Here is a 13,776-nt window from a genome sequence, read left to right as displayed (position 1 = left end):
CCCTGTGCGCTTGTGAGTGGGCCGCGTTTTATTTTATAATCCTTCGCTTGCCTCTCTACCGCGTGTCTTTGGCGACGTTAGGATCTTGTCGTGCATTTGCTCTGCTTCGTGTCCCCGCATAATGACGGCGATCGCACCCACCAGGCCTGGCCACCATCTCACGACGCAGTCGCCCGTGTGCACGAATTGGCAACAGAGACGCATCCACACCGCGCAGTGTTCACGGATGCCCAAGAAGGAATCGCTCTTGAACCGCTAGTCCCTTCTGCCGCAGCCGGACATTGCGGCACAAGTTGACAATGCAGAGCTCGCGGGCGACGCTGGGCTGCGAGGTGGCCAGTGGATGACGATACAAAGTGGGTTTCATAAATCCATTTGTGCGGAGCTGTGAGTGTTCTCCCCTCGTGACGCACGGTGGGATTTGTCCGGGTAGAGACTTCGGCAGAGGCTCGCTCGCTCCCTGCCATTGCCTCCCGACCCCCTCGTTGTGTTTCTGAGGCGTTCGTTTCGTCACGGGCCAATTATAAAAAGATCCACGCAAGGCGTCGTTGTTGATTTTGTTGATTTTGTTGATGTTGTTGATGTTGTTGATGTTGGTATTGATGTTGATGTTGTTGATGTTGTTGTTGATGTTGTTGATGTTGTTGTGCTGCGTTGGTTTCCGTGGTTGTGCTGCGTGGCTCTCCGATGCGTTTTCAGGTTGAACCGCGCGTTTGTTGTTCGGCAGGCGATGTCTGACGTTCCGCTCCCAGGTTCTCGTATGAGCCGAACAATTCGGAAGCAACGAGGAGCGAGAAGGTCGCAGCCACCGTGCCGAGCCGCGCGCGGTCAACCGCGAAAAACCTCATCGGAGAACCAAGAAGGGGCATCATCGATATGATTGTTTTCGTATTATTTTGTATCATTATAAGAGTAATGAACACAGCTGCCTTAGGCGGTGTGACCTTGCAATTCTGTCCGCTGTGACACCGCGCGTGATTGGTCGTGGAGCGCCCAGAACTCTCCTGAGCGGCGTGCAGGCAGCTCCCCGGGGTGCTGAGCCTCCACGCGTGACGCAGCCTCATCGAGGAGGAGACGCCGAGCAGAGCTGTCCCCCCACCGCGTCCATTGGCGCGAGACCTCCACGCGCTCGCCTTTTGGCGTCTCACTTTGGGCGCAGTGCGCAAGGCCCCAAGGCGTTGCGACCGCTGGTGGCGAGTGCCGTGACCCTAAAACTGGCCCCGAGGTCACAGACGCGAGATGCTTTCGGCGCCCTCCGTAATGTGCAGCGTCACGGCGAAGTGAAGATCGATCGCTCTCGGTGCGCATTCAAGTCGCAGAATTTACTCAAGCGGCGGTGCAGACCCCGAGGGCACGCCCAGGGCATGCGTGCCCACTCACTGTGGGGGCAATGAACGAGCCCTTTTGGTGATGGGCACTAGACCTGACGAGATAAACGTTTTAATTTCGGGTTTGTTTGTTTTCAGAGCTTGAACGCGTCGCGACCTTTAGCTCGGCTGCGTGACGCGACAATCTGCGAGCGTGAGGAGTTGCCAGCGCTGCGCGTGTTGCTCACGGTGACAAATATGCGAGTCCATTCACAGTAAAAGGTCAAAGACATATTCTGAGCCTGCGAAGACTGATTAGAACGAGCGACATTGGTTTATGAGGCGGCGAGTTGGTTGCCAGCTAATTAGATGCAATGAAGTGAAACGTGATCCAAGGTTGCTTGGTCTACCAAACAATTGCCACTGGGGAAAACATTTCGTCTTGAATAAGACCCATTGGGTCCATCGATGAAACGCATTCCAACCAAATAGTGCAACATCTTTGCCTGCTTGTTTAACTCTTGGAAATTGTGGGAAAGTCTGAATTGAGATAAACTCTAAATCCCAGCCGTCATAATGGACGCCTTTAATCACTGAATTTGTAATTTGTGGGTGTCCGTCTCATCAATCTCAGCAAGTATTTGAAAGCCAGATATTCTTAGCATTGGCTGTCCCTTCACCCGTGCCCTACGATAGCCATTGCTGGTGTTACACAAGCTATTGGGAATTGGGGGGGGGGGGTGCGTGGTTTTATGAAAGTCCTGGGGGGTTCTTGACCATACCTCACCACGCTGGCCAGCACACCTTGGTGGAGATGCCTCCTCGCGGGAACTCACTGCGACCACGCTCGTCATTCTAAACTATTTCATATTTTACCAGGTAAGGCCCACTGAGCTATACAGCTCTTTTCAGAAGCGACCTGGCCACAAATGACAGCTCAACGAAGTGGCTTATCACGTGGACATTTATAGCAGCAGCCACATAATCTAAACGCGTGATGCTGATTCTAAATGTGGAGAGAAAAACCGGAGGACCCGGAGAGAAATCCACACGACCACGGGGAGAGAGACACGCAAACACCAAATACACAGCAGCAGGCGTCAGAGTCGGGATCGAACCAACGACCTCCTGTATACTAGGCGAGGGAGTTAACATCTCACCACCATGGCGCCCATTCAAATGTATGGCAAGTCACAATGACTGCAGTTAAAGCTGCTATATCTTATATTATTTTATATAGATTTATATAAAGCCTTATTCCAAAGCACTTTATAACAATTATACAATTGTACATTATATGATAGTGGTGAAGGTAAAGAGTGTGGTTATGGAAAGTGGCGGTGTAGGTATGTCATCTGCCTACCCCAATTATAATAAGACAACAATCATTTTAAATCGATAACACAAATCCGAACTAATGAATAGTTATACACATGGGAAGCAACCCGAGTGCAGTGAAACCCCGGTTTACGTGCGACGTCAATCAAAGAAGCGATGTGCAGGGTAGTAGTGGGTAGTAGTGGGTGGTGGTGGAGGTGGTGGTGGTGGTGGTGGAGGTGGTGGAGGTGGTGGTGGTGGAGGTGGAGGTGGTGGAGGTGGAGGTGGTGGTGGTGGAAGTGGTGGTTTAGGCGAAGGCTGAGAGAGGCGACGGATAGAGAGAGAGAGAGGACGTAGGTGTGGGTGACGCTGACCAGGTCTCGGTGTTATTCATAAAGTGGCGACGTGTTTGCGAAACGACGTGAAAGGGGGAGACGTAACTCGGGACATGACTGTGCCCCGTTGAGGGGCAACGCTCTATCCTATACAGATGGAACAGATGGAGATTAGTTCACACTTGCTCTACAGCATTCCCATGGCAAGCTAGGGTATGGCAACGTTGACGGCTGCGGGAAGAGTTTCACGACATCTCTGTGTGATCCAGCAACCCTCGCTGCTGGATTAGGGGCAGCCGCGGTCATCGCCACCGTGACACCAACACATTCACCGCTGATGATCGTCACGCATCAAAAACAGTCTATTCAACATTCTAAAACAATTCTCTTGCGATCTGCATGTACATTGTTTACTACTAAATCATATTTATTTAATACATTAATTTCAACTACGTTAATATGCATATTAAGTGAACGTGAAGCTGAAAAAACGCTATACATGAGTATAATCCAGAATAAGTCTTTTATATGTCTGTAAAACGACGTAGTAAAGTTTTTATTTAAATATGCAATAATGATCAGGAACATTAGCCACCCATAAGCAGAAGTCCTGTCTGCGTCCCCCACATGAATACCACAATGTCTGAGTCCACCAGCCTCGAGGTCTTTAGGATCCAGTGGACATGAAACAACATCTAAGTACGACAGCTTGGTTTCCACCTTCTCGGTGGCATCAGCAGTGTCGGCCTTGTTCAACAAAAGCTGCTCCCAGGATGTTACGCAACAAGCGGCTAAAGGCGCCGCCGCGTGGCCGGCCCTGCACCCCCCCCTCCCCCAGTCGATCGCAATGACGGACGTACCTTCATCAGCATTCGGCAGAGCTTTTCAATCTTCCTCTCCCGCTCCAGCTGCGAAAACAAAGAGCCGCGGTCAACCAAACGCTGCGAGCCACTCGCAGCGGTGCGGGCACCGCCCGACGGAGTGAAACTTCACTTTCGTTTGTCTTCCGATGGGACATTGTGTTTTGTATTTTCTCCCGTGGAATGGAAAGCGAATCGCGGGGTCGTCTCAGTTGACGGTCCCTGAGAACGTTGATGGGAATTCCTCATTCCCATGGGATCGGGGGGGGGGGGGGGGCAGTATAGCAACATATTGAAAGTAACTGAGTAATCATCGCTGCCTGTTGAATTAAATAATGGATGTAGGATATGCAAGGCCCTTGAAAATGTCCCTTTACCAAAGAAGATTGAAAACTGTTGACGTGTTTCTAGAGTTAATTTCGCACTTTGTTTTCACAGAAATTTAGTGAAAATACTGGATCATGAAACACGCCATCACATATCACACACACACAAAACAACCCAAATACGACGTGCAATTTTCACACTCGAATAAAAATCAACTATACTTCAATTCCTGACGAAGCCCCCTAAACGCAGCGCAAAACGTCAGACATTGTGCCGAACAACAGCGGCAGCGTTACGAGCCGAACACACACCAGAGAACGGCACTGCAGCACACCCGCGAAGACCTCACGCTGCACTGATCGTCCCTAATCAAGAAACCTGTCCCTCAGATGTTTAATTCGCTTAAGATTGACGACCTTCGCCTGGGCGGCTTCGCTGGGAACCAGACTCCTCACGCGGCCTCTTCACCAACGTCAGTGACGTCACCCCCAATTCATGTTTTGAGTTCCACCAACTTGGGGGGTCCGGGCCACGTGACCACGTGGCTGTTGTCGTGGCGATTCTCAAGGTCGGCCGACCTGGGAGCTCACTCCCAGACCCACGCACAGTCCTGACGATCCCACGATCGCCGTCATCTGTGGCTGTTAAAAACGTGCATTAATAGCTTCACTTTGTTTTGTTTATACTTTGGTCCGATCAGCGATCCAGGTAACTGTTGAATATGAGAATCACCTGGTTAAACAAAGGAACTTGATCTCGAACAGAATGTAAAATAAAATAATCAATTGCGGTCACTCTGCGGATCAGCGCACGGCCCAACGTCCCCTCCGTGTGACGGCGCTCACGTGCAGATCCAACGGGCTGGACAGGCCCGAGTCCTTTAGGTTAGCTCCGTTCTTACAGTTCGTCATTGATTTTTGGGGAAGGCCACGTCATAATCTGACCAAATCTGTGACGTTAAGAACCCTCCACCACCTGACACAGCCAAACATTTTAATTGACACGTCTACAAGCGCATAACGCCGTGCCAATGGCTGTACTATTGCTTCAGCAGTTCACTGATAAGTCGCTGAACAATCCTCATAACCGACTTGATAAGAAACAGATTCGCCGTCAGACTTGAAAATGGGTTAAACTCTCAGGACAGGATGCAGGAAGTCAGAATGACATGTACAGGACTATAAAGATGGGCCATTGAAGGGTCATTGCTCGAAACGTCACCTATCATAGATTATTTTTTCTTTTTAGGTCAACGTAATATTGAGATTTTTTTTCTCACAATTAATGTTTGGTTGTGTTGGGTGGTTTAAGGTTCTCAGTGATACAGATCTGGTCAAATCATTACGCAGCCTAACCCAAAACACAATTACGAATCATACACAAAATATATTGTTTCACAACACCCACGTGTTCCGATTTTATATTTGAGGACAGCCTCACATCCAGTGCCAGGTTGCCCGTACAAAAAGCGTTACATCATTTCGCCAGCAGATCGATAAGCACAATGCATGCTGGGTTTTGACGGAGCGTTTTGTTGGTCCGTAAAAAAAATAAGACGCCAGCCTCATGGGTTAGCTTAGGACAGTTGCCGTTGCAATTCTCAGTATATCTTTATATGTTGCCTTTGTATGGATTTACATCTTGCGACTTTACACCCAATCGTGCTCTTACTATCTTATTGTTTTGCTTTTTGTAATCAACACGACGCGTACGAGCGATGAACAATGCTCCGTTGATCATTGTTATTATTGAAGAACCATAAAAAAACAACTCTCCACTGAATGCAAAGAAGTTTAAGTTTGGTGAACAAATGTGGCTCAGTACACGGGGGTTCAAACCCAGGTGCGAGCCATGCGTGATGAAACCGAGACGTCAGGTTCGAGCCATGCGTGATGAAACCGAGACGTCAGGTTTACTGAGTTGTTTATCTCAGTCGACTTGCCAATGACCGTACACAATTGTAACATTTCGCTTCATTCAGCAGATTTCATTTAAAAAGGATTGGAAATGTTGATTTGGTTGCCATGTGATGCCCACCCCTTGCATGGTGCTTCAAGATGTGCCACGCGGTGTGTGGAAAAGCAGCTGTGGATGAGACTTCAGTTTTCAGCTCTTGACATCATCTTCTGGAGACCATTGTTGAGGACACAAGGTGATACTCTGCTCACTGTGAGATATTTCACGTGATAATGTATTCGTGTCAACACATGACACTGCGAGCAAAATGTAAATATCGTATAAAAAATAAAAACTGGTAAGAATGATAATTTTGAGCATTTATACTGAGCCAGAAGAGTCCTCGTACAAGCGTCGTCATTTGTTTCTGTGAGTCTTAAATACTTCCCCTGCATTCTGGCTTCTGGGGGGTTCTAAATTATCTTGAGCAGCCATGGCCAATCCACTGCTGGATGAAGGCCTCCGCACAAGGCGCCGCCATTTACAAAACACCGGACAATGAAACAAAAAACGTTTCGCGAAATTGTGCGTCTCTGCGAAACACGCGCCGGATCAGGGCCGCGGTGTTGTTTTTTTATTGAGGCACTGAGCTGGAAAGGAGCTAATGGAGGTTAAAGAAGACATCGAACGCCTCCAACTTGGCAATGTCCCATGGGCCCCCCACCCCTCACACTCCCCCACCCCTCACACTCCCCCCACCCCTCACACTCCCCCCACCCCTCACACTCCTCCACCCCTCACACTCCCCCCACCCCTCACACTCCCCCCACCCCTCACACTCCCCCACCCCTCACACTCCCCCACCCCTCACACTCCCCCACCCCTCACACTCCCCCACCCCTCACACTCCCCCCACCCCTCAAACTCCCCCACCCCTCACACTCCCCCCACCCTCACACTCCCACCCACCTCACACTCCCCCCACCCCTCACACTCCCCCCACCCCTCAAACCCCCCACCCCTCCACACTCCCCCCACCCCTCAAACTCCCCCCACCCCTCACACTCCCCCACCCCCTCACACTCCCCCCACACTCCCCCACCCCTCACACTCCCCCCACCCCCCACACTCCCCCCAACCCCTCACACTCCCCCCACCCCTCACACTCCCCCCCCCCACACACTCCCCCCACCCCTCACACTCCCCCCACCCCCCGTTGTAGCCCCCCACCCCTCACACTCTCCCCACCCCTCACACTCCCCCCACCCCTCACACTCCCCCCACCCCCCGTTGTAGCCCCCCACCCTCACACTCTCCCCACCCCTCACACTCCCCCCACCCCTCACACTCCCCCCACCCCTCACACTCTCGCCCACCCCTCACACTCCCCCCACCCCTCACACTCCCCCCACCCCTCACACACTCCCCACCCCTCACTCCACTCCCCCACCCCTCACACTCCCCCCACCCCTCACACTCCCCCACCCCTCACACTCCCCCCACCCCCCACACTCCCCCCACCCCTCACACTCCCCCACCCCTCACACTCCCCCCACCCCTCACACTCCCCCCACCCCTCACACTCCCCCACCCCTCACACTCCCCCCACCCCCCACACTCCCCCCACCCCTCACACTCCCCCCACCCCCCACACTCCCCCCACCCCTCACACTCCCCCCACCCCTCACACTCCCCCACCCCTCACACTCCCCCCACCCCTCACACTCCCCCCACCCCTCACACTCCCCCACCCCTCACACTCCCCCCACCCCTCACACTCCCCCCACCCCCCGTCGTAGCCCCCCACCCCTTCACAAACACCGAGGGACTGCGTGAGGCAGCGTTCTTCACTCATTTCAGAGTGGAGGGGGCCACTTTCGCCGATAAGACATCACCAGTGTGAGGGCCGCCACGCATTTGAAGCCATTGTGGGTTTGACAGCAGCACGATGGTGACGACGACGACGGGGGTGTGTTCACTCGTCGTGTCTTGTCGGGGGCCGCACTAAAGGCCCCAGTGTATGGGGGGAGCTACCACATGAGCCCACAGAGGCGCACGTGGCAGCAGCAGAAGCAGCAGGCCACGAGGGCTATCACGTGGTGGTGGTGGGAGTCCCAATAGACATTGCCGTTGTCCTTCTGCTGTCCAAGTGAAACATGCAGGAACATGGCTCCCTCTTAGAGCCATGGACACAGACTGTTGTGGCAATTGCTGTGAGCCAGCACATGTGAAGGCCGGGGGGTGGTGACAAATACCACGCCCGGAAGCCCCTGTCTCACCAGTGTTGATGTTCATTAAAGGCTGTGTCGATCTAGGGTATGCCCGGTTCAGATAATCGTAATGGATGTTGGCCGCGAGCGGGAATTGAACTCGTGTCGCGCTACCGCTCCCCACGCTCGTGATCGCACAATCCGCACCCAGGCTTGGCCAACACAGAGACATTCACACGTCGCGCACACAACACACATTGGAGAGCCCCTCTTGTTCCTTACTCTGTTAACCGTGACTCCGAGTATCCGCAACAGCACAACCCCCTACTACTACTCACGGCACTATTCTCCCAATTACCCGCCGCCCTCCGTAAATTTACCCAAAAGTAGTTGCAGAATGGCTTCCAATTTCTCGTGATTTTGTTTTCGCGGTTACAAGGAGACGCGTGGAAAATTAGAGTACTCCAGTTATCCGCGAATTTTCCTGTGAATAAGATGAGGAGTAAATTCTCAAATAACTCCGCAGATAATCGAACCCATTATAGGCGTATTGATTACGGGCCCGTGTTGAGTAGCCGAGGAGGCTCGTGGAGTTTATAACGGAGGGGGCGCATAGTTAGCATGGTGACTCATCACGATCGTTTACCCTGGAAAGCCTCTCAGAGCCTCATGCCTCTTTCACAAGAGGGTCCTGCCAAGTTGGCAGCAGGGGGTGGGGGGGGGGGCAGCCGTCCCCCCTGTCCCCTAAGGTTCACTCCGTGACGACTACCTTGGTGATGCAGTCCGTTTGGTCGGACGCTGCATTGCTCTCTCTCCAGAGCTCATCATAAGCAGCGATCTGCGCGGGAGGAGGGTTGGGACGAGAGAGACAGGAGGTGGGGGGTGAGGAGGAGGAGGAGGAGAGAGATGCATACATGAAACACAACGCAATAGAATGCCAAGGACTGCATTGTCAGTACACAGTGAATGCACCAAACTTCAACACTGCTGTCAATATCAAAATAAAATCGAGAAACACACACGCACGCACGCGCACCAGAGGCGCCGTGACAACGGGTGGTGGGTCGGGGCGCTGAGCCCACGCACCGCTGAGATGCCGGGTGCCGCGGCGTTGGCAGACAGTCGACACTTCGATCTGCGGCGCGGCAGTCGAAACAGCGGCGCAAGTGTAGCCGTGTCGGCAACCAAACCTCTTCGAAGGCGTCGTGCCAGCACAGAAGAGTAGGCCGAATTAGAGCACTCCCTAGGGGCTGCCTCGACTCGTGGAGGAACTACCGCAGCAGCGGCGTGGACGAACGCATGTCAGGGGCTGCCCCTCCACCGCAGCAGCAGGGCGTCGCACGAACGGGAGCGAAATCCAGAGACCAACACAACTCACTGCAAGTTCATCTTCTTGGTTCTTTCGGTAAAGTCACGTAGAATGGAAATAATAAAATAATAAAAATAAAACAATACAATTATTCTCACAGAAGATGAATCCCTGCAGTCACGAAAGCTTTAAATCTAAATTTCACTGCAAGTTATTGGTCTTATCGTTTGCAAATAATGGTTTGCACTTGTATGTATGCAAGTTGAACTGCTTTCGCCACGTAAGTAGCTAACCGTGCTGCACGGCACCGGGTGTAAGATTGTTCACCAATTTACCCTCGCGTCAACAGTGAGCGATCAAGTGGACACATGTCAGATGATAACAATGATCTACATTTGTAAAGTGGCCACATGTCATCCGTAAATGGCAACGCGGCCTGTGTGTGTAAAGCAGGAAGGGTCGACGGCCACAACAAGGAGGGGCTCAAGGCCACTTCACAGCGGCGAGTCCCCCAGACAGGAAGCAGCTCTTGGCGACTCTGATGACGGACACGAGCCCGCGATCCCGTCAGCCAGGGTTCGGAGGTCAGCGAAGGAGACTCGTGGCGCGTTCGTCAAGAGATGCCTCAGGTTGCCACGTGGCCAATTTGCTCACCGCTTGAGCAGCACCGCCGGCAGCGCCGCGAGAGCACTCCCGCACACGCGCGTTTTGCGATTTGTTGCAACGTTTCGCTGGTAGTTACAGCCACCGTCATCAGGCAGTCGCCAGAAATCAAGCAAACAGTGACCTGTGGTTAATGATTTGTTTAAAAGCGAGTGTGTCTACTTGTCCTGAGACTCAACACATTCGGCAACAACGCTGCCTTGAAAATAAATACGTAATGAATAAGCGACGTTTCGGGCAATGTCTCTTCTTCATAGCACATCTATTTATTACATCGATGTGCTATGAAGGGCCATTGATAACATATTCCACATATATATACAGTGCACATATACCATATATACAGTGCACATATACCATATATACAGTGCACATATACCACATATATATACAGTGCACAGATACTCCAGTCATTCCCAATTCCCCAATACTTTAAACCTTGTCCATAATGGAGATGTTTTTTTTTACCAAACTTCACTCTGATGATCAGAACGGGCTAATTATATTAGCATACGTGTTTATAGAGCAGTGTGAATTAAGGACAAGACTGTGAAGGCCTTTGTAGCAGACTCATTAAAGAGCCATTTAAATTAGAGCGAGTAAAATTATCCATCACTGTTGTATCCTTCGTCATTATCATTAGCTTATTAATTACTCCAAGCTGTTCTTTTTTTGCGGTTGTCGGCATTTGGTCAAGTCATTAATATCTCATTGTGAGGGATTCTACATCCACGTGTGTGCGTGTGTGTGCGTGTGTGGAGAGCGGTGTCGCAGTGGTTAGCACACCGCCACACGAACCCGGCGACCTGTGTGTGTGGATGTTGAACTTAATTCGCACCGTAGGTAGCCAGCCGTGCTTATTGCAGGTTCGGGGGAAGGACAACACACTAAAATACAAATCAGGTCTAAAAAATGTAGTTTTAAATCTAGATGATTTAAAAGTGCATAGCTCCAGTGGCTTCCTAATATCGGAAAGGAAGAGCGTTCCAGACGGCCGCAGAAGCGCATCTGAAAGCGCGCGATGATGCAGTGACCGACGTTCTTCGATGACAGCCGAAAGCCGCTGATGCTGCAAGGATGCCTACGGGGTTCAATTCCAGTGCACAGCTCCACCCACTAGGATCAGTGAGACGCACGTGGGCTTCCAGGGGAGCTGTGAGCACCTGGCACGGTGGGTACAACTTCAACAGCACTAGAGACACAAAGGCGGCCGGGTGTGGTGCAAGCCAACCACCCCCCTCCTTGTCCGCCATGCCGTCCCTCCTTCATGGGTGCTCGCAAACAGCACTTCCCCCAACAGTCTGAACATCTATAACGGAGGCGGTGGGGGCGTTGTCTGTGAGTGCACGTGTGAGTTTGTGTGTGCGTGTGAGTGCACGTGTGAGTGCACGTGTGAGTGCACGTGTGAGTTTGTGTGTGCGTGTGTTTAATCCGATTCGAGTGGCATAAATCGTCGCATTGTCAATTTGCGAGCGTGACGATCCATAAATCGCCCTATTTGTTGGGTGATTTCTCTTCGTGTGAGACGGCCTCTCCGATGCTAATTAACACCCAAGACATCTGCTCCGGATTTACATCACGAATCTACGACGGGAAATGCACGGACCGCGCCTCCCCTGCTCCCTCTGTGTGCCCAGCCACCACCGATCCCTCTCCCCCCCTCGCCCGCTACCCTCGTCAAACGCCCCCCGCCCCCCGTTCATCCTCCTCGTCGTGCCCCGGCTGCCCGGCTTGCGGAGGCACTGGAGCGCGCCCTGTGTGTAGCGGCGTGTGATGATGCCGCTGCTGCTGCACGCAAGCGTGATGCTCGCCACGCGTGAAGCCCTCTCACTCCTGGCGCGCCTCTCTGGGTACGGAGCGCCGCGCTGCAGCGGTGGAGAGAGCGTGCAGGCTCGTCACCACAGATGATTATCATCATCGTGGACGTGATGCCACGAGCTGAGCCTCGCTCGCATGTGAATGTAGCGCCAATCCAGCAGCGGAGAGAGCGTGGATTGTGATGACAAATGAATGTGACCACGTGCCTGTCAGCCCCAACACGTGTCTACGTGTGTGTGTGTCATGATGTGGATCAGATGTCAGGAGCGGTGGTGTAACCGTTCGCGCGCTGCGTTACGAACCCGGAGGTCCGAGTTCGATTTCCAGTCATGGCCAACGCCAGTGACGATAATTATCTAAACCGGCCCAGGGCCTCCCCTAGGTCAACTCAACCTCAAATGAGTACCTGGTGCGTTGTGTAAAAACATCGCCACTGGGGAGACAAAGGCAGTCGGGCGTGGTGCTGGCCACCCACCCCCTCATGTACCGTGCTGGACTTCATAGGTGCTACTCGCCAACAGCACTTGCCCCAACAGTCTGTTAAGGCTACACGGGGGATCTTTGTCCTTGAATCAGAGACAGGAGCGAACACGATAGACAGAGAGAGACAGACAGAGAGAGACAGAGAGAGATAGGTGTGCTCGGATATGCACTAAAAGTTGTAACAGATGGATCATTGAACCAACGCCAATCACAGACATCACGTGGCTTTGCGAGCTAAGGGCGGTGTTGAGGGACGTGCGCCTCGTGGCGTGGGGGGTGATGAGGCGTTGACCGATGGACGAGCGCGCTGACGGAATGTCGGCCCGGAGACCGTGGGGACGCTCGCTCGAGTGCACAACCACCGCGGAGACAGCGGTGTCAGGGCGCCGCGGGAGCTGTGGTGACGTGGTGTAGATTGGAGGTGCCCCGCCGAGGCTGTGTGTGAAGAGCCGTCCCCCCTTACAAGGGTTAACGACGCGACTTCACGCCACGTGGCCCGCGACTTCACGCCACGTGGCCCGCGACACCGACCACTTCCACAGAAGCCTCCACGCAACATCTACAACATCTACAACATCTATCACTAACATCTACAACATCTACAACATCTATCACTAACATCTACAACATCTACAACATCTATCACTAACATCTATCACTAACATCTACAACATCTATATCTAACATCTACAATATCTACAACATCTATCACTAACATCTACAACATCTATCACTAACATCTACAGCATCTATAACTAACATCTACAACATCTACATCATCTATAACTAACATCTACAACATCTACATCATCTATAACTAACATCTACAACATCTACAACATCTATCACTAACATCTACAACATCTACAACATCTATCACTAACATCTACAACATCTATCACTAACATCTACAACATCTACAACATATATCACTAACATCTACAACATCTATAACTAACATCTACAACATCTACATCATCTATAACTAACATCTACAACATCTACAACATCTATCACTAACCTCTACAACATCTATCCAGTCGCTGCGGGCATCTTATCTGCACGAATCGGGTACTAGAGGAGGTGGGGGGTATTTTCAACGAGTTTCAGAAGTCGTGACGTGTGGCCTCCGTGTGGACCGCCGACGTTGTTTGAACGTCCGATTCGGTGAGGGTGGCAATGTCCCGCATCTCCTGGCGCAAGGTTCTGTATTCACGCCGTGAGGTGAGCTCACGGTGTCTCTCTCTCTCT

General features: G+C 52.1%; 1 protein-coding gene across 1 annotated transcript in view; it reads right to left on the bottom strand.

The window, feature by feature from the left end:
* LOC133352596 (protein cornichon homolog 3-like) overlaps nt 1-13,776 on the bottom strand; it is a 37,380-nt gene that overhangs the window by 20,038 nt on the left and 3,566 nt on the right. Inside the window, exons 2-3 of the mRNA XM_061568342.1 lie at nt 9,022-9,090; nt 3,820-3,867 (exon numbers count right to left, since the gene is read on the bottom strand). Coding sequence (XP_061424326.1) covers nt 3,820-3,867; nt 9,022-9,090 — 117 coding nt within the window. The remainder of the gene's footprint in view (nt 1-3,819; nt 3,868-9,021; nt 9,091-13,776) is intronic.

Source organism: Lethenteron reissneri, chromosome 41 (genome assembly GCF_015708825.2).
Source record: "Lethenteron reissneri isolate LAM-NWPU_2019-01 chromosome 41, ASM1570882v1, whole genome shotgun sequence".
In the NCBI taxonomy this organism is placed as follows: Eukaryota; Metazoa; Chordata; class Hyperoartia; order Petromyzontiformes; family Petromyzontidae; genus Lethenteron; species Lethenteron reissneri.
This window is presented reverse-complemented; position numbering and strand designations above follow the sequence as displayed.